The sequence below is a fragment of the Carettochelys insculpta genome, chromosome 3 (assembly GCF_033958435.1).
Source record: "Carettochelys insculpta isolate YL-2023 chromosome 3, ASM3395843v1, whole genome shotgun sequence".
Taxonomy (NCBI): Eukaryota; Metazoa; Chordata; order Testudines; family Carettochelyidae; genus Carettochelys; species Carettochelys insculpta.
In genome coordinates this window covers 31,254,050-31,281,656 of record NC_134139.1, presented here as the reverse complement: position 1 = coordinate 31,281,656, position 27,607 = coordinate 31,254,050, and the positions used below count along the sequence as shown (strand labels likewise).

Here is a 27,607-nt window from a genome sequence, read left to right as displayed (position 1 = left end):
GGTAGCTAGCCCAGTGCCTGGCGCCCTGCGCACTGGAGGAGAGTGCAGCGCCATTTCCAACCGAGGCCACGCTCTGGCTCGGTTGCCATGGGGACCGCAGGGGCGGCCGGGAGCAGCCGCACGGGCGTTACGCGCGCGGCTTTATCTGTGGGGAGCCCGCAGGGGGATGGGTGTGGGCCTGGCCGGCGTAACCATGGCACACGCCAACCCCGTGGTAAGGGCGCGGCGGGATATTGGTGCTTTCTGGGCGCGGCCCGGCCGGCTTTGCCCTCCGCCCTGCACGAGGCCGCTCCCCCACGGCCTGACCCGATATGCTGGGCGCGGCGCACGCTGCCGGCGGCGGGAGACTTCCAGGGTCGGGCTTGTGGCCCGCGGCCGGCCGAGGGAAAGCCGGGTGCCGGCAGCACCCCTCCCCGCTGTGTGCGGAGCAACCCTGTGCGGGCTGAGTGTCCAAGGGAGCGCCCCAGCTTCAGCCTCCCGCCTGGGGACGACATCCAAGTCCCCCTCACTGCCAGGGGCGGGCAAGCAGCCCGGCTCTTCACCCAGCGACTGCCTTGCTTTGGTGTTGCTGAAGTTAAAATGGGCCGTGTCAGTCTGGCGACTGGAGTGGAGGTGAAGGCCTGGAAGCCGCCCTTATTGAAACAAAACGCGGGTGGCAGACTGGGCTGTTGGTAGTAATTCCATTGCCTTAGAGTAAACGTGCCCTGGTTTGGGTGAATGCCTCCTAAGTCTTTCCCTGGTTAGCTGGGCCGGGTGAGAAAGCTGAATATGCCACTCAAACTTACTTTTCTCCTGCCTTGTTTTTGAGCTTCCCCTTTGAGCACCAGGTGTATCTGGAAGTATGTACCAGAGTGGTTCTTAAAGTATGTTCCATCAACCACTTGCTGGTGTGATGGAGCATCTGATGCTTTTTGGTATCCTACACTGATGGTTTATATTTTCTGTTGTTAAAATCAGATGCAATGTTCTGCTTCATTGCTGTGATACCTGATTACTGTACTTCATTTTGTGTTTGTTTATGTTTTTTGTTTTGGTCTGACATTTTTTTTTTTTTTGAAGAAAATTTTCATGGGTGTTCCACTGTTTCAGAAGTTTAAGAAACACTGATCTAGTTCATACAGAAGGTGTGACATTTTCCTCTGCCCCACCCCTCACCTGCCAGGAGTGAGAGGAATGCACAGCAGCTGTGTACTTTCCCTCACTCCCTGGTAGGGGAACAGCAAGAAGAGCAAGCAGTGTTCCCAGTATGTACAGATGCAGCCGCAGTCCTGTCATGCCAAAATGGTGCCTCTGATTGCTTTATAGGAGCGCATTTGAAACTTATCAGACTGAGACTTTTTGTAAAGTTTCTGTAATAAAAATATATGTTGGTCAGTTTCCTTTGAGAATTAGATCATTTGAAAGTGAAGTGATTTTAAGGAATTCAACCTCAAGATATCTACTGAATTGGCAGAGGATGGCAGACATTTGGCACATGGGCTATTTGGAGTTTTGCTAATAATTTGTTGAAGAGCAGATTTTTCTTTATTTTTTTCCTACAGCTGATATGTTGAAATGTGCTTGGAATTTTTCCAAGATCTTTAATGTGCCCTCACTCTGCTGTTTCCTGCCTTACTGGTTCCTTTCACCTGGCAATGTAAAAAAAAAAAACCTTAATCTGACTGTAGGATCATGATCTATAGAGACAAACTGTTGGCTTGAACAGGGAGTCAAAAATCTTCTCCAGCTCTGGTCCTGATACTTGAAATTGCTCAACCCAACTGACTTTAGTGTAACTACTTTCAAATCACACTTTTTTTGCACCTTTGGAAAATGCCACGTTACAGTTATCTTGTGATAAAGATTGTATAGCATGAGTTAGCAGAATAATTGGTATTACAATTAACCATCAAGCAAGCAACCTCCACCCTCTATTTTCAGCTTGCAACTGTGGCTGCTTATATTCTAGAAACTAGCCAAACGGGGTGATGTTCTTAACATTTTCTTCCATATATTATTCATCTCTGTCTAGTGTTTCTTTATGCAGCTTTCAGCCAGTGCTACTTTAATGGTCTTACACTGCAAAGCTAGTCTGAAATAGAGCATGCTAGTTTGAGAAAATGCTGGAATTGTTCTTGTAATGGTTTTGGGGCCCTTCCTTGGAGGCTGATTTTAAAATAACTATAAACTAAAAGAAATATCTATAAAATTCAATATTCTGGTTTTTGTAGTTCTCTTAGCAGTTGCTGTGGTTCATAAAGCCAGTTTATAAAACATGCCTCTACTTAGAGTCTGTACTTCACCTGGAGTTATAGTACGTCAGCCTATGTTTTGAATTCTCTGAATTGTGTTTTGTTCAGCCTAAACTCTACAGATCGATTATTGAAGATGTGATTGAAGGTGTCCGGGAACTCTTTGCAGAAGAAGGTGTGGAGGAACAGGTTTTGAAAGACTTGAAGCAGGTTTGTTGGGTAATTATGAGTGGAAGAAATAATGTGTTTTTCTTGGGATGTCTTAGTATGCTCCTCTTTATTCTTCTAAGATCCCACAAGTTAAAGTACCCACTATCAAATTCAGTTGTAGATATATGCATCTTGAGAAATACGAGTCTAAATCTTGTTCTTGTTCTTAACATTATGCTGATAAATGGTTTCTTAGATTCAACCCTTTGATTTTTCAGGATTGTCCTGAATAGTTAAAGTACATGAAAACTGTAAATACAGTAGGATCATGAGATGCACGAATCTTAGGTTAACGTGACTCTGAGCAGCGGGGAGGTGGTGCGTGGTTTTGAGAGCTGGGAAACTAACCAGTCTGACTGTCAGGTGCTGCTACTGAGAGAGGGGGAGAGAGGGGGGGAGCGGGAGCGAGCTGCTGCCCATGACAGGAGCAGGGAAACCTCTCCTGTCAGGAGCAGCAGCCTAACTTGCTCCTGTCGGGGTGATAATCAGGCTGCTGCCCCTGACCCTTGGCTGTCACTGCTGACAGGACTTGGGGATACTTCTATGAGGAGTGGCAATCTGACTCTTACCACCAACAGAAGCAGGGAGGCTGCTGCCTCTAACAGGAGTGGGGAAACTGATCAGGGCCGCATCTCTGATCAGTTTCCTTGCTCCTTTGAGTGGAGTGGAGTTGAAGTCTGGCTCCCAGCTCCTTGTTGCTCTTGCTCACATGAGACAGGAAACTGTCCAGCACTGCTGTGCTGGTCAGTTTCCTGGCTCCTCCGAGTAACTTGAAATTTGACTTACACAGGGTGGTGCAAGAACACAACCTCTGTGTAAGTCAGGGGTCTACTGTATATTAATGGATGAAAACTGATTCTGGCAGCTCAATAATTACTCTTATTAACATCTTTTCTCACAGGTTTGGGAAACGAAGGTGACGCAGTCTAAAGCGACAGAAGGCTTCTTTAAACATAGCCACCATTCACCCCAGTTTACCTTGCAGTTGCCACACAGTTTACATCGCACATTTCAGACATCAACAGGTTGGATATCATTTTAATAACTTCTTCACTTGATTATTGTGTTGTAGGCAACATTCTGAGCTCTTTGTGTAGATCAAGAACAGGGTGATTGGTTTAAATCAAGGTGTTTTAAATCATGGGTTTAAATCAAGTTTCCCATTGATACTATGTCACATTTCTTAAATGATGGTGCAGATCTTGTCACTGAAACATGCTAATTAACATCTCAGTACATCATTTTACAACATCTAAGAGGATATAATTACAGCAATTTTTTAGGTAACTTGATATTTATTAATTTAGGAGGGTACATAATACTCATTACCTGTGTCAAGCTGCAGATCCAGCAGCAGTACATTAGGAATGATAAGATCATTCAAATCATACATACACAAACACAGTAGCAATTATACTTTATTAAACTAAATCTTAATGTTACATAAATGCTAGGATAAACAATGAGAAGGCATCTTATAGATGAACAGATATTTTGTAGCATAAGCTTTTGTGGACAAAGTCCTGCTTAGTCAGATGCAGAGTTGCTGTAGGAAAGCTGAGTTATGCTGAAGTAAAACAGGGAAAATAGACTTACCATTTAAAATAGAGAATAAACTTACCGTGGCCATTATGTTCCAGGTGCTCCGCTGTTCCTTTCTATGCTGCCTCTGTCCCTTCCTACATATTGTCTTTCTCGCTTTCTCTTTAAGACCATGTCTTAACTGACTCCTCTGCTGTGCTTTGGCCTGATCCACCACCGCATAAGCACAAACCAACAACAATCCCGTCCAGCCTGGGTCTTTCTATGCACGTGCTACTTTAGTTTGCTGAGAAACAGAAATTGAAAGACCAGAACTTTCAAGAAGCAAGAGCTGATCGTTAGCCTGGACAGACTAGAGACATTAATTCCTTTTTATGACACCATAAATGTATGTGTTGCATGTTTGTGATTTGATTGTAGCTGTTATTTTTAAAATGAGAAATTCAGTTTTAATGATTTTAAAAATCTGATTTTATTTAAATGGGATTTTTTAAATCACCGATTTTTTTTTTTTTTTTAATCCATGCTAATCCAGAGTGACAGTGAGACACTATGAAACTAAAAGCAGAATTTGACCCACTGAAGAGCAAGTCATCTTCTGATACACTTCTGGCCTAAAGGAGAGAGGGCTATGATTCTCCTCTCCTCATAGGCCCCAGTGCAAATCTGAAATAGCTTCACTGAAAAAAATATCTGGATTTCAGTTGGTGTAACACATCTTTTTAAAATGTGTAGCATTTCTGTAAGAAATGTCGTCTAATTCTAATTCAGCTTCTGGTTTTTTTAATAGTCTTCCAGCATTGAATAATTCATGCTAAAAAGAGGCTTTGTGTAATACAAAATACAGCTGGTATATGGCCAGCTCTTAGTCCTTTAAATACCTCTGTACTATTCCAGTGATTCCAAGAGTACTTAAAGCTGCCTAGATGAACAACTGAGGGGTCCCCTAGTATGACAGAACATTAATAGGGCAGGGATCAGGAAGGAAGAAGAGTACAGGTTTAACTTCTCATCCATTAACGTCCATAATCCATCATAATTTTATTTATCTGGATGACCACTTACCCAGCGTGTGACCAAACTTCCCATGGTCCTGTAAAGTTTGTTGACAGCCACCAGTCCTGGCTGTCAGTGTTCTGTGCTGTTTGTTTAGCTTTAATTTATCCCTAAACATCTCCTGGAAGCTCAGTAAGCAGTAGAAGTTTTGGTAATGCTGCTAGACAATATTGGTCTCCCATGATCTGGCAAATTATCTCATCTGGCACTGGTCAGGTCATGAGGGTGCCAGATTAGGTTTAACCTGTATGTGAATACGTAAGTCAAGATTGTATCATAATGCATATACTCAAGTGATCAATTCAAAGTTGAATAGACAACTTTGATTCCAGCATTTCATACTTTTTGAGTGCTTGCTTGTGGAGCCTTAATGTTTTAGGGCATCATAATAATATATAAGGACATGGTATTCCTGGCCATTGAGTCCAGTCCCCTGTGAGTTGCAGGCAACCTCATCTTATAATCTCATTTATAAAAAATGATACGTTTATATATTTAAAGTACAGATGGCCCAAGAGGATTGATTTCTAGAGTAACTCACTATTGGAAGCAGTATCTTCTAACTTTTTCTGTGGATGTGGGAAATACTTAAAGTAGAAATGGCTGCATTAAATGTAACACAACTGTAAAAAAGTATGGATTCTGTTTATGCTTTGTGTGGAAGTTTTAAAAGCGGTCAGCACTGGTTTAATTCTACTCATTTTGTTGTTTTGAGAGTTTTATCATTGATTATAATGGCAGCAGATAAATCAATGCTGATTGCTTTTAAAAATCCTATCCTTCTGCTACTAGCACCGTTGGAGCTGCCATGGTTCAGGAAACTTGCTTATAATTGTCAGTGCTCATAATGCAATGCATTTGATATATATTCGGTCAGGTTAGATTGTGGTGTAATAAATGGAAATGCTGAATTTCTGCACTGTAGATAATTTAAAATCTTTTAATATAACTCTACAGTCTGCTTAACTCAGCAAGGTTTTATGAAACTTCTAATGTATAATAGATTTGCTGAACTTCTAAATGTATCGAACGCTATTCACAGTTCACTTCAATATATTTACTGGTTTGGTGCCATATATAAATTAATCTGTCTTGTGCTTGGTGTCATTTGTGTTGATGGAAGGCATATGAAATTATTGAATGCTAATGTTGTGGTGTTCTTATTTTATTGTATCATAATGTTTTTGTATAATTTATTTATTTTTTGTTTAGCTTCTTTAGTGATCCCTGGTGGCAGAGGTATTCAACAATTCACAACAACAGACCTGGTATGTAGCTTTAATGCTTTTTTGTTTTGAACCTGACACTATTTAATACTTTAAAGTTAGGGCTCTCTGCTTTTGTTAAAGGACTTAGAGGCTGAAGTGGAATATTTTTAGTGTCTAGGTCTAGACAGCCCATGGGCAATTTTCAGTTCCTAACAGTGCTTTGATTTTGTTCATGCACTACATGTTGTGCAGTACATGAGAGAAGGAATCTTTGCGGGATGTATGAATTCAGTATCTGCTGCATTTGTGTTCATTTAAAAAATAAATAGAAAATTTAGCTTTTGTGGTTTTGATGGAATCCTAGCCATCTTCAGAGCAACCACCATTGCCAGAAGAGTGAAGGGGGTGGATGGGTGTTCTTCTGTGCTGGTAGGACAACTGTTGAAAGTTTGTGGAAGGGATGACTGCCATTTTTAGAAGTTGGGTGTATTCCTGTGTATTTTTGGGTATATTCCTGTGAAGTGGGGAGCTCTGAGAATAGGTTCAGCTGCCCTAGTAGAGGGCTTTGTGTATATGCATTGTGGGTGGGTGGAGGGGACATGTTTTATTTGGGTGATGGTAGGGCTGCCTCATAGTCACATACTGTTAATCTTGAAATGCATTGAGACTCTCCTAACTGGATATTATGGGAGCAGGGAAGTAGTACACTGGTGCTTGGAGTGCGTGTGAGGGATTGCAAGGGGGAGTTTCCCTAGAAAAGAAATAACAGCTGGGAAGGGGCACACATGGTGGGGAGTACATAAATGGGGAGGTACTCCGCACATGTCTAGTTTTCTTAAGTACTCAATTACTAAACACTGCCTACCTTGCTGTAGCCGAAGGGTTAAAACCATTTTTCAATATGGAGGATCATGGGGAAAGATTGTAGCTTAGGTTTCTTGATCTGAATTTTGCTGAGTCTGACTGGTAGGGCCTTAAAGGATAGAGCACAAAGCTTAATTTAATTTTCCTAGTAAATTTCCTGTGTGTCTAGGGTGCATCACGAACTGGTTCAGCTTTGACTCTGCCTTCGGGTATTGCTTATCCTATCCATGTACCTGCTGGAGTCACGCTACAGACTGCATCTGGTAAGATGAAGAAAAGCTGAGCTGAAACACAAATTATAATATATAGACTGCACACAGATATCAAAGATAAGTATATGGGTATAAACTGGTTGCCAAAGTAAAGCACAGGTGGACAAAAGAATTTATCTTCCTTTCTTTTACTTTTTTTCTGAACCTGTACCTGCTTATAAAAAATGTTGTTTTGTTGGCCAGTTCCAGAGTCTCTGGTAAATCTGAAATGTATAATAATGCACCTCTGTGATGCTATCTAACATCATTCCCAGTTGACACCATTTTCTTTCTATTTGTGTGCTGTCTGTAAGTTCTCCTGTGCTAGCCCAGATGTGGGCATGTCTTCCTCTCTGACTGAGGGAGACATGGAAAGCCCAGTGGCTTGTCCAGACAGATTCAGTCATCTCAGGGTGGATTTTTCTTAACTACTTGGTTTTGATCAGCTGCCTTCATCCTATCTCCCCAGTTCCCACTTTTTTTTTTAAATTTCTGGCAAGATTACATGCTATGGCCTAGAGGGCTTTGTAGAGGAAATTAACCCTCTCTGCACTCAGCAGAACACTTTGAGGGGAAGGCAGCCCTCAGTCATGCAAACATGGGTATAGTTTAGGAGGTAGACAGGGCATTGTCCCCTCCAGTCTGCAACTCTTGAGCAGATGGGGAATTTGTGCCCCTCAGTGTAGCTCCACTGACCTGACTGGAGCCCTCCCCCACTCCAAAAAAAAAAAACAACACAACCCAAAATCTAGAATAATAATACGTCAAACTACACTACTGGGTGTAACCACTTTCTCTTAAATTGTAGCAGAGAGATAGTCATGCTAGTCTATATACTATCAAAACAAAAAAGCAGTCCAGTAGCACTCTGAAGACTAACAAAATAAATTATTAGGTGATGGGCTTTCGTGGGACAGACCCACTTCTTCAGATCATAGCCATACCAAAAAAGACTCAATATTTAAGGCACAGAGAATCAAAAATAGTAATCAGGGTTGACAAATCAGAAAAATACTATCAAGGTGAGCAAATCGGAGAGTAGAGGGGCAAAAGGGGTTGGGGGGAGTAAAGAATTAGGTAAAGCAAAGTATGTAAAAGTCCTTATAATGGGTACAGATAATTGCCATCCCAGTTCAAACCACATGTTAATGTGTCAAATTTGAATATAAAAGAGTTCAACAGCCTCTCTTTCCAAATGGCTGTTAAGTTCCTTTTCAGTAAAACACAGACTTTCAGGTCATTAACAGAATGGCCCACTCCATTAAAGTGCTGGCTGACAGGTTTGTGAATCAGAAGTGTTTTTAGGTCTGTTTTATGCCCATTAGCTCTTTGTCTAAGAGTTTTTGAAGTCTGTCCAATATACAAAGCATGTGGGCATTGTTGACACATGATGTATGATGATAGTTGAGGAACGTGAATGTGCCTGTGATTCTGAGAATAACCTGCTTAGGTCCAGTGATAGAATCTCCAGAATGGATATGTGGACAAATTTTGGCAATGGGGCTTGTTGCAAGGAAAAGTTCCAATATTGGTATTCTTGTGGTATAGTCTGTGGTTGTTGGTGAGAATCCTCATAAGGTTGGGAGTTTGTCTGTAGGAGAGAACAGGCATGTCACCTAGGGCCTTCTGGAGTGTGGCATCCTGATTAAGGATAGGTTGTAGGTCTTTAATAATGTGTTGCAATAGTTTGAGTTGGGGGCTGTAGGTAATGACCAGTGGTGTTCTGTTCTTGGCTTTTTTGGGCCTATTGTGGAGTAGCTGGTCTCTGGGTATTTGTCTGACCTTGTCAATTTTGTTTTTTTATTTGTCCTGGTGGGTAATTCAGGTTTATGAATATTTGGTAAAGATCTTATAGTTTTTGGTCTGTGTCAGTAGGATCAGAGCAAATGCAATTGTACCCAAGAGCTTGACTGTAAACAATGGTTCTAGCTGTGTGTGCAGGATGGAAGCTAGAAGCACGTAGGTAAGTATAGTAGTCAGTGGGTTTCCAGTGGAGTGTGGTACCGATCAGGCCATCATTTGATTTGTACTGTAGTGTCCGGGAAATGTATCTCTCGCGTGGAGTAGTCAAGGCATAAGTTGATGGTGGGGTGCAGATTGTTAGTCTCTGTGGAATTTTTCTGGAGTCTCTATACCATGTGTCCAAATGATAAAGATGTCATCGATATATCATAAGTAAAGGAGGGGTACTAGGGGACGAGAGCCGAGGAATCGTTGTTCCAGGTCAGCCATAAATATATTAGCATATTGTGGGGCTGTCAGTGGCCATAGCAGTTCCACTAATATGGAGGTATAAGTTATCCCCAAATCAGAAATAATTGTGTGTGAGAACAAAGTTTGGCTGTGGTGACATCAGGGATGGTATTCCTGATCGCTTGTAATCCATCTTGGTGTGGAATATTAACATACAGAGCCTCTACATCCATGGTGGCAAGGCTGGTGTTGTCAGCAACCTTTCCCATGTTTTGTAATTTCCTCAGAAAGTCAGTGGTATCTTAGAGATAGCTGGGAGTGTTGGTGGCATAGGGTTTGAGGAGGGAGTCCACATAACTGTATAGTCCGGTGGTAAGGGTGCCAGTGTGCCAACAGTGCCCACATACTTTATATATTGGATAGACTTCAAACTCTCTTAGAAGAAGAATTAATGGGCATAAAACAGACCTAAAAACACTCCTGGTTCATAAACCTGTCAGCCAGCACTTTAATGGAGTGGGCCATTCTGTTAATGACCTGAAAATCTGTGTTCTACTGAAAAGGAACTTTAACAGCTATTTGGAAAGAGAGGCTGTTGAATTCTCTCATATTCAAATTCAACACTTTAACATGTGGTTTGAACTGGGATGGCAATTATCTGGCCCATTATAAGGACTCGGCTTTATCTAATTCTTGACTTCCCCCTCCCTTCTGCCCCTCTGCTCTCTGGTTTGCTCACCTTGATGATTCTGATTTGTCAATTTTGATTCCTATTTTTGATTCTCTGCCTCAAATATTGAGCCTGTTCTGGTATGGCTGTGGTCTGAAGAAGTGGGTCTGTCCCACAAAAGCTCATCACCTAATAAATTATTTTGTTAGTCTTTAAAGTGCTACTGGACTGCTTTTTCTCTTAAATTGTTGTTCAGAATAGAACAGAAATGTAAAAGGACATACTCTTTCTCCATATCTACCTAACCCTATGGACTTCAGCAATACCCATACATTTTGCCACTCCAGCACTTTGGAACACTTCCTACATAGCCCACCAGGACCGCTCCATCTGATAATCCCCACCCCCCCATCCATGTGTGGATTTTTTCCATCCTTGGGCAGAATTAATTTCACGTGCACTGAGAAACATACACCACCAATAGAAACCAAAAACCTAGCTGTAGGCACTCCGCTAATCAGCTAGTGGCATTTCAATCTCTTGAGTGGTTGCACAAATGTATAATTTACAGGGAACACTTCCCATCACTAAGAGAAAATACATTGATAGTTCAGGTTCTAAGATCAGGTGCTGAGATTCTTAAAGTATCCCGTGCAAACAGAGCTGCAAGTGTTGGCAGTTCTGTCTCTTGCCTCGGGATACCTTTTTAACAAACGTAAAATGCTACAGTGGTGCAGCAGCACCACTTTTGCATTTTAGAGTAGACCCGACCTATGCTGATCAGGGCGCTTCTGCCATCATTGCCTCCCTGTGAGGCAGTATCTAGGCTGATGGAAGAATTCTTCCTTCTTCCTGGTCAGGTCCACCTCAGGTGTTAGGCTGTTATATCTTTGTTGCTTGAGGTGAGGATTTTTCCCTGAGATTGTTGTACTAGTGTAAACCCAGGCCTTACTCTACACCAGGGAGCAGAAACCTCCGGCATGGGTATAGAGATTCATCGGCACATGTGGCAGGAGCTTAGCTCTGCCCCTCCTCCCCTGTAACAAAAGATCAGCTAACGCTACTGATCACCACTTAATTGATAAAGCTTTGCATCTTAATTTATTAAGGAAGCTGTTGTAACTAGGACTATTAGTGACTTTAAAAAGCATCACTGGCACTTGGACCATAGAGGTCAAAAGGTCAAATTTCATCACTCCATGTCAGAAAAGTTGCTGACCCTTGCTCTAGAATGTTTGATTACCTGGAAGTCCATTTACCCATGCATATGCAGGTATGGCAGCTCACATTGGCTGGGTTTCTCTGCTCCTGGCAGTTGGAGCTGTGGGAAGCAGTAGCTTGGCCGACACCACTTCCTACAGCTTCCAGTGGCCAGGAATAGCAAACCCCTGACAGTGGAAGCTGCAAGCAGCTATACTTGTGGACACACAGGTAAATAAGTGACCAGCAGCCCATCAGGAGCTAACCTTTGTGAAAATTGCCTGGTCTGTGGGTGCTTCTTGCCCACCTTGGTGTGTATATTAGTGTCATACAGTTTTGAGGGCAGAATAGACCTTACAACTGAATGAAGTTGGGAATAGGGAGTTCTGGTATCTGAATTCTAGCATTGATAACAGTAGGTGAGCATCAGTTTAGGTCTTAACAGGTAATTTAATAATCCACTGCTAATATTTTTCTTTTTAGGGCACCTCTATAAGGTAAACATGCCAGTTATGGTTACACATGCCCCAGGAGGTACAAGTATTCTGCAGCATCCTATTCAGCAAATATTTCAGCAGCTTGGGCAGCCTTCTGTATTGCAGGCCAGTATCGCCACTGTTGCAAATGTGAATGCCTCTTCTGCTCAGACAACTGCAGAAAGACTGCAAACTCAGGAAGCCATACTCCAGCAGCCTACTGTATGCCAGCAAAGGGGAGTGGAAGGAACACGCTTAGAAAACTCTGCAAATGCTGCTGTATTACAGCAAACTGACAGGAGGCAGCAGCAACTTACAACTAACACAATGTTAAATGAGACAAACTCAACAGAAAAATCCCAGTACACCAACCTTGAAACAGCTGTGTTTACTTCAGAATCTGAAGTGGATTCCACCACTGAACCAGCAGTAAAGAGTTCATTCAGCATAATTCAGAGTGTGCAAGACCAGTTATCAACGGAGCCTCTAGATTCAGTGAAGCAACAGGTGTCTGATGATATCATTGAGATGATCATTCTGGGTAATGACTTGGATTCCAATGTCCTTCTAAAAGAGCAGGACAGGATTTCTGTCACAGAAGAGGTAGGACTTTCACTGTTAAAAATTTGGAATTAATTTTAACTTGATGAAAATATCTACTTTCATTAAATACTTATTTGAAGAAGGTATATATTAAAAGGGCACAATCAAACTAGTGTTAGTAGCAACGTCTCTACATCTTAAATGGAAGTCAAAAATCTAACTTTCATAAACAAATTACATAATTATATTTGTTTCCAAATACTTCACTCTATTTGGACAACAGGAATAACCTGCTCATTTTTACTTTCCGATTTTTGTGCATTAACACTGGTGAAATATTTAGATTAAATGGGAACATTCATGCCAATGACCTCTTGAAAAATTGCCATATCATTGTCACCTTGAAATTGTAGGTCAGATCCAAGCGATGGCAGGCAAATAGCCTTTTGAAGAGAGGTTGGCTAGCAAATGAGGAGGAGCTCCTGTCGGACTGTGTTTACATTCAGAATCTACAACTTGCATTTTGTGATATGACTGAAAACATGGAAGAAAAAATGCATTTTCTTCAATTAAAAACAATCATGATCATAGACGCTGACTTCCCTTCTTGCCCCAGGGAGCGTCTCCACCCCACCTGTTCCCACTTCTACTCCACCAAGCCCACCTCTTTCTTTCCCTAAGTGTGGTCTGTTCTTCGCTCTCAGAATGCCATGACATAGCTGTTCATGGCAGGCAGGAGACACTGGAACAGAGGGAGGGGAGTTGATCAGTTGGCCCACAAGCCCAAAAGAGGTAGTGGGGGGAGGAGGAAATCAGGAGGCAGCTTGGCTGCAGGTGAGTGCTGTGCACTCGTCTTTTTTTTTTTTTTTTAATGAGCACTTCAGCCTCAGAGTACGCTCATCCCTCATTTTTTAACAAGTACTCACTAAAACGAGGGACATAAATATATACCTTTGCTCACCAAAAGAGTGAACTTCTACTGCTTATTCGAGCCATCTCTGGGGTCCCTGGCTGGGGCGTGGGGAGACCCACAGCTGGCTCTGATCCAGTCAGGGGGCCCTTGGCCGGGGCGTGGGGAGACCCGCAGCCCTGTGGCTGGAGTGGAGCCAGCTGCAGGATCCTTGGCTGGGGTGCGGGGAGACCCGCAGCCCTGCCTGGCCCACTCCCAACACCCCTCGCCTGCAACTCCCCACACACCCCGAGCCCTGCCAGCTCCCAACACCCATCCAGGCCTGGAGCCTCCCAGCCCACCACATCCTCCACAGATACTGCAACTTTCCAACACCCCCCTTCACCCCCCCCCCCCCAAAGTTTACTTACCTTTCAAGGTGCATGCTGCCACTCCTTCCCCCAATTAGGAGCACTAGAAACCAATCAGAGACTTTTACATGTATTTTAATGTAATTTAGTGTCCCTCTTAAGAGTTTTTGCCTGTGAGCAGAAAGTTGGGAGCCAATTGTGCTCATATAGCGAGGGATGAGTATACTAATAGAGTTGGGGCCTGTGCTTGATTCAACTAACGTGCAAATAATTTGCATTAGATAACTAACCTTGTTGAGTGTCTTTTACAGTTTATGGAATAGCCACAAGCACATTGTGATTTTCTTGAATTTGTTTGAATTGTCCAAATGTTGTACTCTGTGGATTGATTACAAACTTAAAGCTTTGACATGGTCACATAAGCCCTGAGGTCTTGATTTTATTTCTCAATCTGATGAATAGAAGAGACTTTTTTAGTTAGAATGATCCTGTGTGCAAATTTCCAGTTTGCATTTGGTAAAAGTTGTTGGTAGGAAAACCTGAAACACTGAAATATTTACCTGTACCACATATGGGTATTCTATAAAATCATTGGAAAAAATATGAGTAAAGACTAATGGATCATTCAGAATTACTCAGCCAGCTCTAACTGAATCTTCATTTTTAAACAAACTAATATAATCTGGAAGGCTGAGAAGAATGGTTGAAAAGAAGGCTTCTGGAGATGTTGAATAATGCAATAATACTTCAGTGTATGATCTTAGAAGTATCTGTGTAGGATTTCATCTTTTAGTGTTGACGTCACAGGACAGCCTAAATGGTTCTAGATGATTTGAAGGTGTGGACCACCCCCTTATTTAGCTCTTATAATCATTAGTACTAAATCATTCAAAGTGCTATGTCACTGTTCAAGGGTTCTGATTTTTTTTCAGAAAATGCGGAATGCCTATCCTTTGAAGATCAGGCTCCTATTAAGATGTTTCATGCTATGATCAAAAATTTAAAAGATACTTTTAATAACCTTGCCTTTGTAATACAGTACTGGTCTGGTTGAAGTTATTATTATTGTAGGAGTCCACAACTTTAATGAAAGTAAGGTTCTGTTCATGTAAGCAGGTAACTCCAAGCTTGGGTTTCATGTCTCAAGTCAGCAGAAACCTTTAAACAAGTGTAATGATTACATACAGCAAACAAAAACTGACAAGAACATTACACATGCAAAGTCAAGCACTGAAAAGTAAGAAAGAAGGCTGTGTATTGTAACCCTTTGTGCATACGATATGCGTTGATTGCTTGTGACCCTATAATTAAAGACTGCTTTTTGTTGAGGACTCTCGCTTTATTCAGGGTGTAGGAGGGATGGTGCTCTCTGAGTTGTACAATATTCTGTTTATGCTCAGGTCACATTTTCAATCTTTTTTTCACCATGTCCACGAGTGATTAAAAACCTGGACTTTTTGTTTGTTTCAAATGAAATTCTCATGTATTGTGTTAAACAATTTAAAACACCATATTTTGTGAGACTCATGCTTAGATTGCAAGAGGTTGCAAACCTGACCCCTCTGACCTTTTGTTTTGGGTAGGCTTTTTCAATGCATATAATTTCACAGACTACATTAAATACTTATCCCTTTCTACTGTTAAGTAGGACGGATTAATTTAAATCATGTCAATTTTATATCACCGATTTTTAAATTGCCAAAAAAATTAATTAAATCATTTCTCACTGATACTACTTTGCATATTTCTTAAACAATGGTGCAAAGCTGATCTCTAAAACATGTTGTAAAATGCTGTACTGAGATGTAAGTTAACATCAGAGTATGCTTTAATTTTTTTAGATATCTTGAGTTTTATTAATTTAGGACATAGTACACAGTACTCACTGCCTGTGTCATCACACTAGGAATTGTAAGAACCAAATTGCAAACACAAACATAATGGTGCTTGCATTTTATTAAATAAAATGTTAAATGTTACATAAGCTTATCACACTTTTTCAGTTGCAGCAGTCTCCTGAGTTGCCAGCTGACGGCTGTCCTTTAACTTTGTGGTTTTTTTTTTTTAATTTTCAATTTTTTTACTTTTAATGCTATGTCTACCCTAGAGTGATCTGTTGACAGAAGTTGCTGTCAAAAGTTACACCCCACTATCTCCAGGATTAACCCACCTGAGCCCCAAACCGGCTCCCGGGATTAACTCATCCAGGGCGCTGGCTGGGGAGCCTACACTGGGCAGCCACATGCGCTCAGCAGATGGAAGGCTGGCGTGAAGGTGTTCCGCTGGCAGGGGTGAGCTGAGCCCCGGAGTGGTGTGGCTGCTCAGGTAGTGGGGCAAGTAAGGGGCTCTTTGTGATGCCCTGCCACCTCTGAAATAATGGAACTATTGCTAATGGGACTATTCAGTTGCTTTAACAGCTGGATTCCTCTCACTGCCCTGCTGGCTGTTAAATCAATTAAATTTAGTTCTACTGTTTCAGCTGCAGCAGGGCAGGGAGCTGCAGAGGAGTCAGCTGTTTTAATGGAATTTTCTTGCAGAGCCCTGGGGTTCTGTGAAACACCATTTGGCAAACACTGATCTATGGTGTCTTGTTGGTATTTGTTGGTGCTTATTAGAAAACCATCTATGGAAATGGTTTTATTGGGTGTTTTTAAATCTTTTGCTTTCTACTGATACACTGTTATCTGAAATATGTTTAATTGCAGCACTGCTGCTAAAAGTACTAACATATAACTCCTAGGTCACTCTGGACTTTATCCCTACCTTCCATCCTATACCTCTCTCATTAACTTAATGTTATCTGCAAACTTGGTGAGGTCATCCAGGCAACTAATAAAGCTGTTGAACAAAACCAACCCTTGGTGCAATCTGCTTGATGCTGATAGCCAACCAGACATTGAGCTGTAGATATCTACCTGTTTAGCCTAATGAGCTAGAAGGTTGTTTTTTTTTCCTTTCCCCTTCCACTTTGCAGTCCATTTATTCAATCCAGTCTTTAACTTGCTAGCAAGAATGCTGGGGGAGACAGTATCAAAACTTTAGCAGAAGTTATGGTATATTTCATCCACTGCCTTCTCCATATCCACAGAGCCAGTTACCTCATTATAGAAGGCATTCAGGTTGATCAGGCATGCCTTGCCCTTGGTGAATCATCCATGTTGACTATTCCCAATTGTTTTTCTAAATAGTTTTTAATCTATTCTTTCTCTCGTGAGGGCTGCCCACCTCTTCCCCATACCGCTGCCCAGTGCAGCAGTCTGGGAGCTGACTTTGTCTGAGGATGGAGGCAAAAGAGGCATTGTATACTTCAGCTTTTTGCACATTATCTGTCACTAGGTTATCTACCCCATACAGAAAGGGTTCTGTCCCTTCCCTGACCACCACCTTATTGCTAATCTGTTAGAAACCTTTCTTGTTACCTTTCACAGCCTTTGCTAGCTGCAGTTCCAGCTGTGCTCTGGCCTTCTTGATTATGCCCCTGCATGCTCAAACAGTGTATTTATACTCTACCCTTGTCATCTGTCCAAGTTTCCACCTTCTTGTCAGTTTCCTTTTTATGTTTAAGCTCCCCAGAGATTTCACTGTTAAGACAAACTGGTCACCTATCCTATTTGCTTTTCTTGCTGCACCTTGGAATGGTGTGTTCCTGTGCCTTCAATAAGTTGTCTTGAAAATACAGCCACCTCTCCTGGACCCCTTTCATCTTCATGTTAGTATCCCAGGGAACCTGCCCGTCAGGTTCCAGAGAGGCACTAAGTGTGCTTTTTTGAAAGTCCAGGGTCTGTGTTTTGCTGCTCTCCTTTCTTCCTTTGGTCAGGGTTCTGAACTCTACCATCTCATGATCACTGCTGCACAAGTTGCCACCCACATCTACTTCTTTTATCAATTCCTCCCTATGTGTGAGCAATAGCTTGAGCTGGGCATGGCCCCAGTTGTTTCCTTCAGCATTTGCACCACGGCGTTGTCCCCAGAATTCTCCAAAAACTTCCCAGATTGTCTGTATACAACTGTATTGGTCTCCCTGCAGATGTCAGGGTGATTGAAGTGCCAAATGATGACTTGGGCTTATGATTCTCATCTTCATAGAAAATCTTGGTTATCTTCTAGTTGGTGTGGGGCTGGTAAGTTCTTTGCTGCTTCCTGGAAGTGGCTACATGTTCCTGCTGCTCTTAGGTAGAGGAATGTCTATGAGGGGCTCAGAGTGCATGAGAAGATGTGGGGTTGGGGCACAGGAGGTGTGTGGGCTCTGAGTGGGATTTCAGGTGTGGGAGTGGGTGAAGAACAGGTGTTAGGGGCCTGCAAAAGGTTTTGGGGTGTCAGATGTGGGGAGTGCTCGCTTTGAGCAGTTTCCTGATAGCATGCTGTTCCTGGCAGAGGCATGGCTAGGCACCTCTGCTCTGCCCTCACCCTGAGCACTGACATCACAGCTCTTATTGATTGGGAAATTTGATCAGTGGAAGCTGCAAGGTGGCACTTGTGGGTTTAGTATCATAAAGAGCTGCCTAGTCATAGCTGTGCCAAGACCACATGGGAAGGGCCATCTAGGGGTACATAGTGGTCTTCCAGGTGGTACATCAGCTCATTCTGATATTTGCTTAGCTTTAGAACAGGTTGCATAAAAAGCTCTATAGGTTGAACCTCTCTAATCCAGAACTCTGTCTTCCAGCGAACTCCATAATCCAGAATGATTTTAGTTAACCAGACAACCAGTTACCATGGATGTGGCTAAGTTTCCTGTGGTCCCATTAAAGGTTGTTTACAGCCACCAATCCTAGCTTTCAGTGTTCTGTGCTGTTGTTTAGCTGTAATTTACTCCTAAATATCTTCTAAGAGCCCAGTAAGCAGTGGAAGTGTTAGTAATGTGCTCCTGTCAGCCAGCAAATTCTCTCTTCTGGTTCCAGTCAGGTCCTGAGTGTGCTGGGTGAGGTTCAATCTGTAGTGATGTCAGTACAAACTAAAATTTCACACTTATTTATACTGCTTTATATACTATAATCTGAACATATAAATCAATTGACAATGAATATTGTAACTGATTAAAAACAAGCAAGTAAAAAACTTCTTAAGTAATAGTGGTCTATGAAAATTCTGTATTTTTATGTCTGATTTCTTTATAAGCAAGCAATCTTAAAGTGTGGTGAAACTTGGGGATGCACAAGACAGATTATACTCCTAAAGGGGTTCAGTGGTTTGGAAAGCTTGAGAGCGATTGGTGCAGATGTGGCCCTAGGCTTGGTCTACACTATAGACCTATATCAGTATATATTCACACCCCAGAGTGACCCAGTTATACCAACTGAGCCCTGGTGTAAAGAGGGCTGTATTGATGGGAGAAGCTGTTACCTCTCGGAGGTGGATTAGCTACTTTGGTGGGCGAAGCTCTCCAGTTGGCATACCGGTATCTTTACTAATGCGCAACAGTAGTACATCTCTGCTATTGTAACTCTGTGCATGAAGACAAGCCCTGAAGTATTTATTCCTGAAAGTCTTTAGTGTTAGCTGACGCACTGAATGCCTTGGTACCAAAGGAACGCCTGTATAGAAATACATGTTGGTGTGTTTGGTTTTTTTTTGTTTTTTTTTTAAGCTGGGATGGTATCTTTTCTCATGGAAAATTTGTCTAAAATATTTTTCAGTTAGTTGAAACTGAAATGTTCCACAGGAGCATTTTTATTTTTAACAAAACTTTGTTTTAGGAAAGAAGTGATTTTTTTTTTTTTTTTTTTTTTTTTTTTCCAAAATGACTTTAACAAAACTTCAATTTTTGTAAGATGATAAAATATTGTAAAATATAAAATCTGAAAAAAATCAAATGAAAATGAGATTTTTATCTAAATGAAACATTTCAATTAACCTGACAAAATTATTTTTGGGAAAAAAATGCTAAATATTAGAGCTATTCAAAAATCAAAACCTGTTCCAAGGGAAATTCTGATATTTTGAAAAAAGCCATCTAATTCACCATAAAAAGTAATAATGTTAAAATATTAAAAAATTGTTAAATATTTTTGGAAACTATATTTAACAACTTTAATATTTTAGCATTATTACTTTTTATGGTGAATTAGATGGCTTTTTTTTAATATGTCAGAATTTTCCTTGGAACAGGTTTTGATTTTTGAATAGCTCTAATATTTAGTATTTATTTTTAAAGGGAAAGTTGCTTGTTTAGAGACCATATTTTAAAATCATGTTTGGAAAAAATGGATTCCTTATTATTGAACAAGTATTTTAAATGGGGTTCATTTAAAAAAAAAAAAAAAAAAAAAAAAAAAAGTGTTTATGACCAGCACTTATGGTTGGGGCTAGATGTGTGGTCCCCCCCCCACCCTTAAGAAGAGGTCTACTCCCATTTAAAAACTTAAGGCGAAAGGCTTTTCAAACTTCTAGTACACTATAGATCTAGAGAAAAATGGGAGCTATTGGATGTTATCGTGAAAAAATTCTTGTAAAAATGAGACATTAGATTTCAAGCTCTCATTCAACTTTCTTATTGCTGTCAGATGGAACCTTCTGTACAGATGGAATCTGATATACACCCAGAAAAGGATATCTGCAGTGACATTGAAGGGATCATTCAGCTAGATGGAACTGATGATGTTTTTCCCAAGGAAGAAATAGAAGATACCAGAGATCTGGAAGAGAATGAATTTATTGGTATTATTGATGCAGAGGATCTGAAAGTGCTTGAGGAGGAGGAGGAGGAAGAAGGTGACAGTATTTCAAATACTGATTCCAGCAGCAACAGTGATGTTGAAGAGCCCCAGATAGACATAATCGAGGAGGTAATTAACATAAACATTCTAAAGCAAGTCAGAGTATTGTGCCTATATACATGTCTGGTTGCTTAGGCCAGGTCTACACTAGGTGGCAATATTGAACTATAAAGTATGCAGCTACAGCTACATGAATAGCATAGATGGAATCAGTGTACCTTAGGCTATGTCTGTACTACAAGATAAATTTAAATGTATTAAAAATCCATTTTATAATTTTTTTATTTTATTGAGTATCTTCACTTTCCATAGGCTCCCAACAAATTCAACACATTGCTTCCACAATGAAATCACCAAACATGGACTGTTGCAGCAGTGCATGGTGGGAATCTATCCCACAGTTCCTTCAGCCCTGCATGCTGAGACAGGACCCAGGTACAGCAGTGCTGTCAATTTCCTGGGTCTCTACAGCTTCAGGAGATGAGGGAAACTGACAGCACAGCAGCCCTGGTCAATTTCCTGGTTCCAACAAAGCTGTAGGACCTGGGAGACTGACAGAGCAGCAGTCTTGTTCTGTTTCCCAGCTCCCAGTGGTAGTGAGGAGCTGGGAGCCAGGTGCAGCACATAGTTTTGTGAGATATATATGGGACACTTGTGGAGGCTAGTAAAGTCAAATGAAAGACATGGTGCTTCCACACTAGCCTATATTCGACATTTTAAACTCAAGATTAAGGTTATACCTGTCTGTTAATATTGACATTTTATTATCGATATTAGGGCAGACTAAGCTGAGCTAACAACATTTACGTTGAAGACAGTGATGTTTTAAAGTCGAGCTAACTCCTTTAAATTCAATTTTATCTAGTAGTATAGAAGCCTTTGAGTTACTGGTCATCTCCACTACAGGGGGAAAGGGGTTTGACAGGAGAAACTCTCTCCTATTGACAAACCTTATGCTTCTTGTTCTGGTGGAGTACCGGAGTCATCAAGAGCATGATCAGCAGTTGATTTAGCGTGTCTTTACTAGACCCTCTAAATCAACCCCTGGGGGACCAGTCCCGATAGCACCAGTCTTTTGGTATGTTTAGACAACACCTTCGATCCAGAATATCCATTTTAAGTTTGAGGCAGAATACATAGTTAACCTGTGTTTCCAGAGCAGCATAAAATAAAATGCTAGGGGTGGTCTGGGAGCTTCTTTTGCAGATCATGAAAAATAAAAGGCGCTGTTGTGATGTCTGCTGCTTGTTGGCGGAATTAACATGCTTTTAATTGCTGAAATTTGGCTCTAGAAATGAAATTCTGGCCTCTTTGTAATCAAAGGGAATTTAGTTTTGCCATTGGCTTAAGTATGATTAAGATTTCATTCTAAGCCTCTACCCTGCTAAACACTGACTGTGGGAATAGATTTTGGGGGTCATGGTGGATAATCATCTGAATACGAGCTTCCAGTGCAGTGTTGTGGCCAAAAGTGACAATGTAATCCTTGGATGTGTAAATTGGGGAATATAGAGTTTACATTAACAAACACTGGTGTGACTGCTGTGCTACTCAGATATCCACAATTATAGTAATATGTTGATAACTGAAGGTGGTCAGATAAGAGCCTCAGGAATGATTTAAAGAATGGTACAATGTAGCTTTATAGTAATAGACAGTTGCAGTTCAGTACATTTAGCTTAACCAAGAAAAATTTAAGGGGTGACTGTAAGTACCTGTGAGGGGAAACAAAATTTGATAATAGCCTTTCAGTCTAGTAGACATGAGCCTACAACAATGGCCTGATATTAAATCTAGATAAATTCAGACTGAAAATAGTAGTGAGGGCAATTAATGTTTGGAATAGTTTAATGGGGTTCGTAATGGATTCTCCACTCAAAAACTTTAAATCAAGACTGGATTTAAAAAAAAAACAAACAAAGCAAATTAAAACAAACAAACCAAGCGAAAAGCACTTGTCTTATCAAAGTTCTATGATTTGTGTTAACCAGAAGGTCACACTAGAAATCACAGTGGTCTCTTTTGGACTTTAAATCTATGAATCCTGGGTTTCCATTTCTTCTAAAACACTACACAAAATTGGAAGAGAAATTAGGCTGTGCATACTGCAGATTGTGTATTTCCCAGGAGACAGAGGACAGCTGAAGAATGCTTATTTACAGAACAATTATACGTATTATGACTTTTTCTCCTTGAAGCACCTTTCAGAAAGTTCTTTCTCCTGACAAATGGATGTTGATTAGCGTTTCAATTTCTGGGAGAAGGTCAGGCTAACTTTGTCAGCCTCAGGTCTCTTTCTTGTAATTATAGATCTGAGTCAATTTCGTGGGAATCTAAATGCAAGGGAATGTTTTGTACCCAGTGTCTTCTGTTCTATCAAGTACGTTAGACTTTTAAAAAGACAATAACAAATGAGGTTTAAATGTGGTGACTTTTAATCTCTAGGACCCCTTAAATTCTGGGGATGATGTCAGTGAGCAGGACATACCAGACTTGTTTGACACGGATAACGTAGTAGTGTGTCAGTATGACAAGGTACAGTATATAGCTGTTTTGTTCCTTAATTTTTCCAGAAAGTTAAAACAATTTTAGCCTGTCCATTTCTGATAAGAATTATTTTTGGGGATGTGTATGGAAAATATGGAAGGTTTTTTTTGGTCAACATTTTATATCATTTAATTATGGTTGAAATGCATGTATAGAAACTACAAATATCAAACTTTTTTGCACTATTATGCGAAAATTCATCTCTTTTCCCTGTGAAAGGTGAAACTTCCTACGAGGGTTGTGAAAGGAGAAGGATACCAAATCGTGCAGCATAAAGTGCAAAATAAGATCCTGTGATGACTGACTTGTGTGTGTGATTCCTGAACTCAGTGTTCCTGTTCCTGGATAAGGAATGGTGTGGGTGTGCAACTGCTCAGAGCAGGCTGTTACATACTTGCTGTTTGGGATGTGATAGCTTTTATTCGGAGTGTTTGTTGACTAAGCTTGTTCTTGGTTATTACAAGTTTTCACTGACAACTTACCTGTCTGTCCTGCTTGTGTTTGATTTTTGTGGTTTTCAGATTGATGTTTTGGGGTGTTTGAGATCCCAGTGCAGCAATCTCATGCAATATCTTAAATTTTAGATGAATTATCCAAGTGATTTCAATAAAACTACTCAGAGTAAAGTTAAGTGTCGATTGGGGTCTTTTAGTGGGCAATAGGAAGGAGAATTGAAATGTATGTTTCTTTATCTGGTAATAAAAATCTTACTAAGGTGACTTAAAAAAACCCCCATCTCACATAAATCCATCTTTTCAAATAAATAAAGCAGTTAACTTTTTAATGAAGACAAAGGGCCTGTCTTGTGGTGGTGGTGATCGTAATGAAGTTCTTTATAAACTGTTGGTGGTCAAACAAAACCTTTAGAATGCATGTGACTGTGTGTGTGTGTGTGTCCCTGAAACTCAAACTGAACTCAAACTGGAATACCAAACTTAGCTAGAATTACATCTTATCTTGAAATCAAGCATGGGACATTTTAATCTTCAACAAATTTAATTTTATCAAATATGTGGCTTTTGGAAATGGAGGCCTACATTTTTAAAAGGGATTACCAGTTTTTAGCTGCCCATCTTGAAATGCCTTCAAGAAATCCGAGATTAGAAAGTGATGAACACTTCATCTTGGAAAATCAGGTCATTTAAGGTATGACAAATTGGGCACCAAAATCGCTAGTCACTTTTGAAAAATTTAGGTGGTCAGAATTTGTGTAGAAAGCTCATATGAATCTGACATACATTGTTTGTATTGTGATGCTATGATTAGTCTCCCCAAGACTTTTAAGAATACTATAAATGCTAGAATTTTGAAAAGTTCCTCTCTAAAAATAAGATTTTATGTGGATGAATGGAACACTTGGTTTGAAATATATTTATACTAAACTAAAAGACCTATCCAGCATTGCCCAGGTATGGCCCTGGAGGTGTGGTGGGAGGCTGTGCAGATCTCTCATTTGAACTTCACAGAGCAGCTTTAGATGGGATGGGAGACTTGCAGGCTGAGTGGGTGGCCTGGCGATGAAGTGCTTGGAGGGGGCCAGGGCTGTGCTGACTGACGGTGGTAGTGGGGCCTTCAGGGCTTCTCCCCTACATCCGGTGCTGTAGCTGAGGGCCAGGGAGGAGAAGGGGTTTTGGGGCAGTGGCAAGGGCACTTACTTTGGCCAGTGGCTGGGAAGATGGTGAGCCCTGTCCTCAGCTGGTGGCTTCCTTCTGGTGTGGCAATCCCTAGTGCTCATTCTGCAGTACAGCTGTCCTATGTTCTTGTTGCCCCCAGTGGCCACCCTGCCGTATTGGAAAACAGTAGTCCAGGCACATCCCATTTTCCTGGCACAACCAAATCCTGGTCTTGCTTTACGTTGGAATAAGAGGAAGCTGCATACCAACTTTGATGGTCCTAGCTCTTGCCACTTAGAGGAGTTCTTGACCAAATGGACTTGCAGACAGATGCACGCCTCTAAAATACATACATGAACTTGAAATTGGAGTTGCCATGCAGGGATTTCATAATTGACATGATTGAGAAATTGAGAGCTATGGATTGAAATGAAAATCTGAGTCCATATTGTTTTTTGTTTAATACAGGTTAAACCTCTCTCGTCTGGCACACTCTTGTCCAGCAACATCCATGATCCAGCATGATTTCAGTTAGCCAGATGTCCATTAGGCATGCTGCCAAGTTTCCCGTGGTCCCATAAAGTTTGTTTACAGCCACCAGTCCTGCTCTGTGTTCTGGGCAGTTATTTAGCTCTAATTTTCCATTACCTGCCTTCTAGGAGCCCAGTAAACAACGGAAGTATTCGTAATGCTGCTAGACAATATTGACTTCCTGTGGTTTGGCAAATTCTCTCATCCGGCACTAGTCAGTTCATGTTGAACCTCTCTAGTCTGACACTGTCAGGACCTGACTAGTGCCGGATGAGAGAATTTTTCAAACCACAGGAGGTTAATATTGTCTAGCAGCATTACAAATACTTCCACTGCTTACTAGGCTCTTAGAAGACAGTTAATGGAAAATTAGAGCTAAATAACTACACAGAGCACTGAGAGCAGGGCTGGTGGGTGTAAACAAACTTTATGGGACCACGGGAAACTTGGCAGCATGCCTAATGGACATCTGGCTAACTGAAATCATGCTGGATCATGGATGTTGCTGGACAAGAGAGGTGCCAGACTAGAGAGGTTCAACCTGTACTGCAAAATAGTATGTTGGCTACTTTTTCCCAGACAGATCAGTTTTATTAGAAAAAAATTTCTAAGGGAGGGAGTAGTGATTGAAACTATGGTCCCTTTGGCTGACAGGCGGAATAGCATTATTGTGTAATTCTGTTTAGTTATCTTCAGGGCTGTTAAATGTAGTGGGAGGACAGTAATTTTAACATGGACCACCTCTTTTGTGGGGGAAAAAGCAAACCAACCTTCTTCTATCACGAGTGTCTTTACCAGAAAATCAGGAGGCACTCTGTTTCCTGGGCTTGAAAGCGGGTTCAGATTGAGAATCTGAGGAGTCTATTAAAGCCATTTAATTCCATGCCCTTTAAGATGAACTACAAAGAACTTGTTTTGCACATAACTTTTATTACAGGTCTACAGTATCGGGCAGAATATTAGCAGACTTAAAATTATGAATATCAACTTTAAATGTTTCACACATTCTTGTTAGCTGTGTTTTTGGTTGCTGTGTTTTGGCCTTTTCCTACTGTCCTACCATGTGTAGTACTGTGTGCAGAATACAGTACATGGAAGTGAGGAGCTCACCCACAAATACCCATTTTCATGACTGGATACTTATGCAATCTCGGTGTTGATATTTGAAAATGTCTCAATCTTTTCCTTGGTGTCAAACTTTCACAGTACTCCATATTGGAGTTCTGTTCAGAGAAGGTGGTGTCTTTTTAGGTATTCAGTGCTAGCAAAGGTTAAGTTCAGTCCTTCATCCTCTCCCCGTATCTGCATTAACAGCCTTAACGGGTTTAATTTTTAGAAACTAATCAGTTTTTTGGAAGATGTTCAAGTAACACTTTTGGAGGCACTGATTTTCATTTTTTATCAGATTCATCGAAGTAAGAATAAATGGAAGTTCTATTTGAAAGATGGAGTGATGTGCTTTGGGGGTAAAGACTATGTGTTCGCAAAAGCCATTGGAGATGCAGAGTGGTAAATTAAATACTCACTGGAGTAAGTGAAGCATAATTTTTATATCAGTATGTTATGTAACCTTCATGAACCTACTGAATTTGCTGTGTTTTGCAATTTAAAATTAAAGCGAAACTGCATTTGTTGAATAAAATATACAAAATGGAAAATCAGTTGTTTCTAACGCAAATTGACTATTTTCACTGTTCTGTTTTATTTTTCTTATTTTACCTTTTAAGTAAAAAGTGTAATGAGAATGAATAGCTTTAATTAAAATGGTGTTGGATCTATGAATGGAATAACAAATAACTACATATATGTAACTTCAGCTCCTTTGTTCTTGATAAGAAGAATTAAAATGCAATGATTCTTACAGTGGTAGGCAATTCTCAGTGATTTTAGGTTAAAAGAAATGAAACTGTGAATACATTTGAATGTTTATTTTATTAAGAGATGCTGTCTTTTGAGTTATAACACCTACATCTAATACTGCGGGTGAAGTGCAGCGGCATTTAATCTGAAGTTATCAGTGCATTTTCTTTAAATTTCATATGTACTGAGGAGCAATAAATAGTTGAATGAATTAAAAATCTGCCTTCTTGTCAGTCTGTACTAAAGCATTTAGCTTTGATTCTGTACTTACTAATTACATTTTGAACACAACTAGTAAACTGTGTGTGATCAGTGTAGATTGACTGTGCCTAATAAAAAAAAAGCTACAGTATCATCTGTTACATTAACTCATAAATTGTTCTTTTGATCCTTCTTAAAAGTAAAATAATGCTTTACTGGGAAACGTATGCGTGCCAAATAGGAGTGGATAGCCAGATGTACCAGTGGTGGAAGATGAAATCTCAGCCCTGACAAGTGTTCCGTTCCGTTCCGTTCCGTTCCGTTGCTCAAGGCTTTTCTTCTTTCACTTAGAAACAGTGACTCAAAACCAGTTTACTACCTCTCAGGCTCTTGTCTAGCCCTCCCCAGCTGAGGCTTATTCATAGTCAGTTTAGG

General features: G+C 40.7%; 1 protein-coding gene across 1 annotated transcript; it reads left to right on the top strand.

Moving 5' to 3' along the window:
* On the top strand, window positions 1-27,182 carry GTF2A1L (general transcription factor IIA subunit 1 like). Its single transcript, XM_074988511.1, has 9 exons — window positions 1-214; window positions 2,340-2,441; window positions 3,343-3,466; window positions 6,252-6,307; window positions 7,281-7,374; window positions 11,909-12,504; window positions 20,208-20,489; window positions 22,866-22,955; window positions 26,517-27,182. Exons 1-9 carry the CDS (start codon window positions 167-169, stop codon window positions 26,622-26,624), a joined length of 1,500 nt encoding a protein of 499 aa, XP_074844612.1. The 5' UTR covers window positions 1-166; the 3' UTR covers window positions 26,625-27,182.
* The last annotated feature ends 425 nt before the right edge of the window (window positions 27,183-27,607 follow it).

Coding starts and splice junctions, on each gene's coding strand:
- GTF2A1L (XM_074988511.1), top strand. CDS start 167: ATGGGTGTGGGCCTGGCCGGCGTAACCATGGCACACGCCAACCCCGTG. Junction 215..2,339: donor TGGCACACGCCAACCCCGTG/GTAAGGGCGCGG, acceptor TGTTTTGTTCAG/CCTAAACTCTACAGATCGAT. Junction 20,490..22,865: donor AGATAGACATAATCGAGGAG/GTAATTAACATA, acceptor TTTAATCTCTAG/GACCCCTTAAATTCTGGGGA.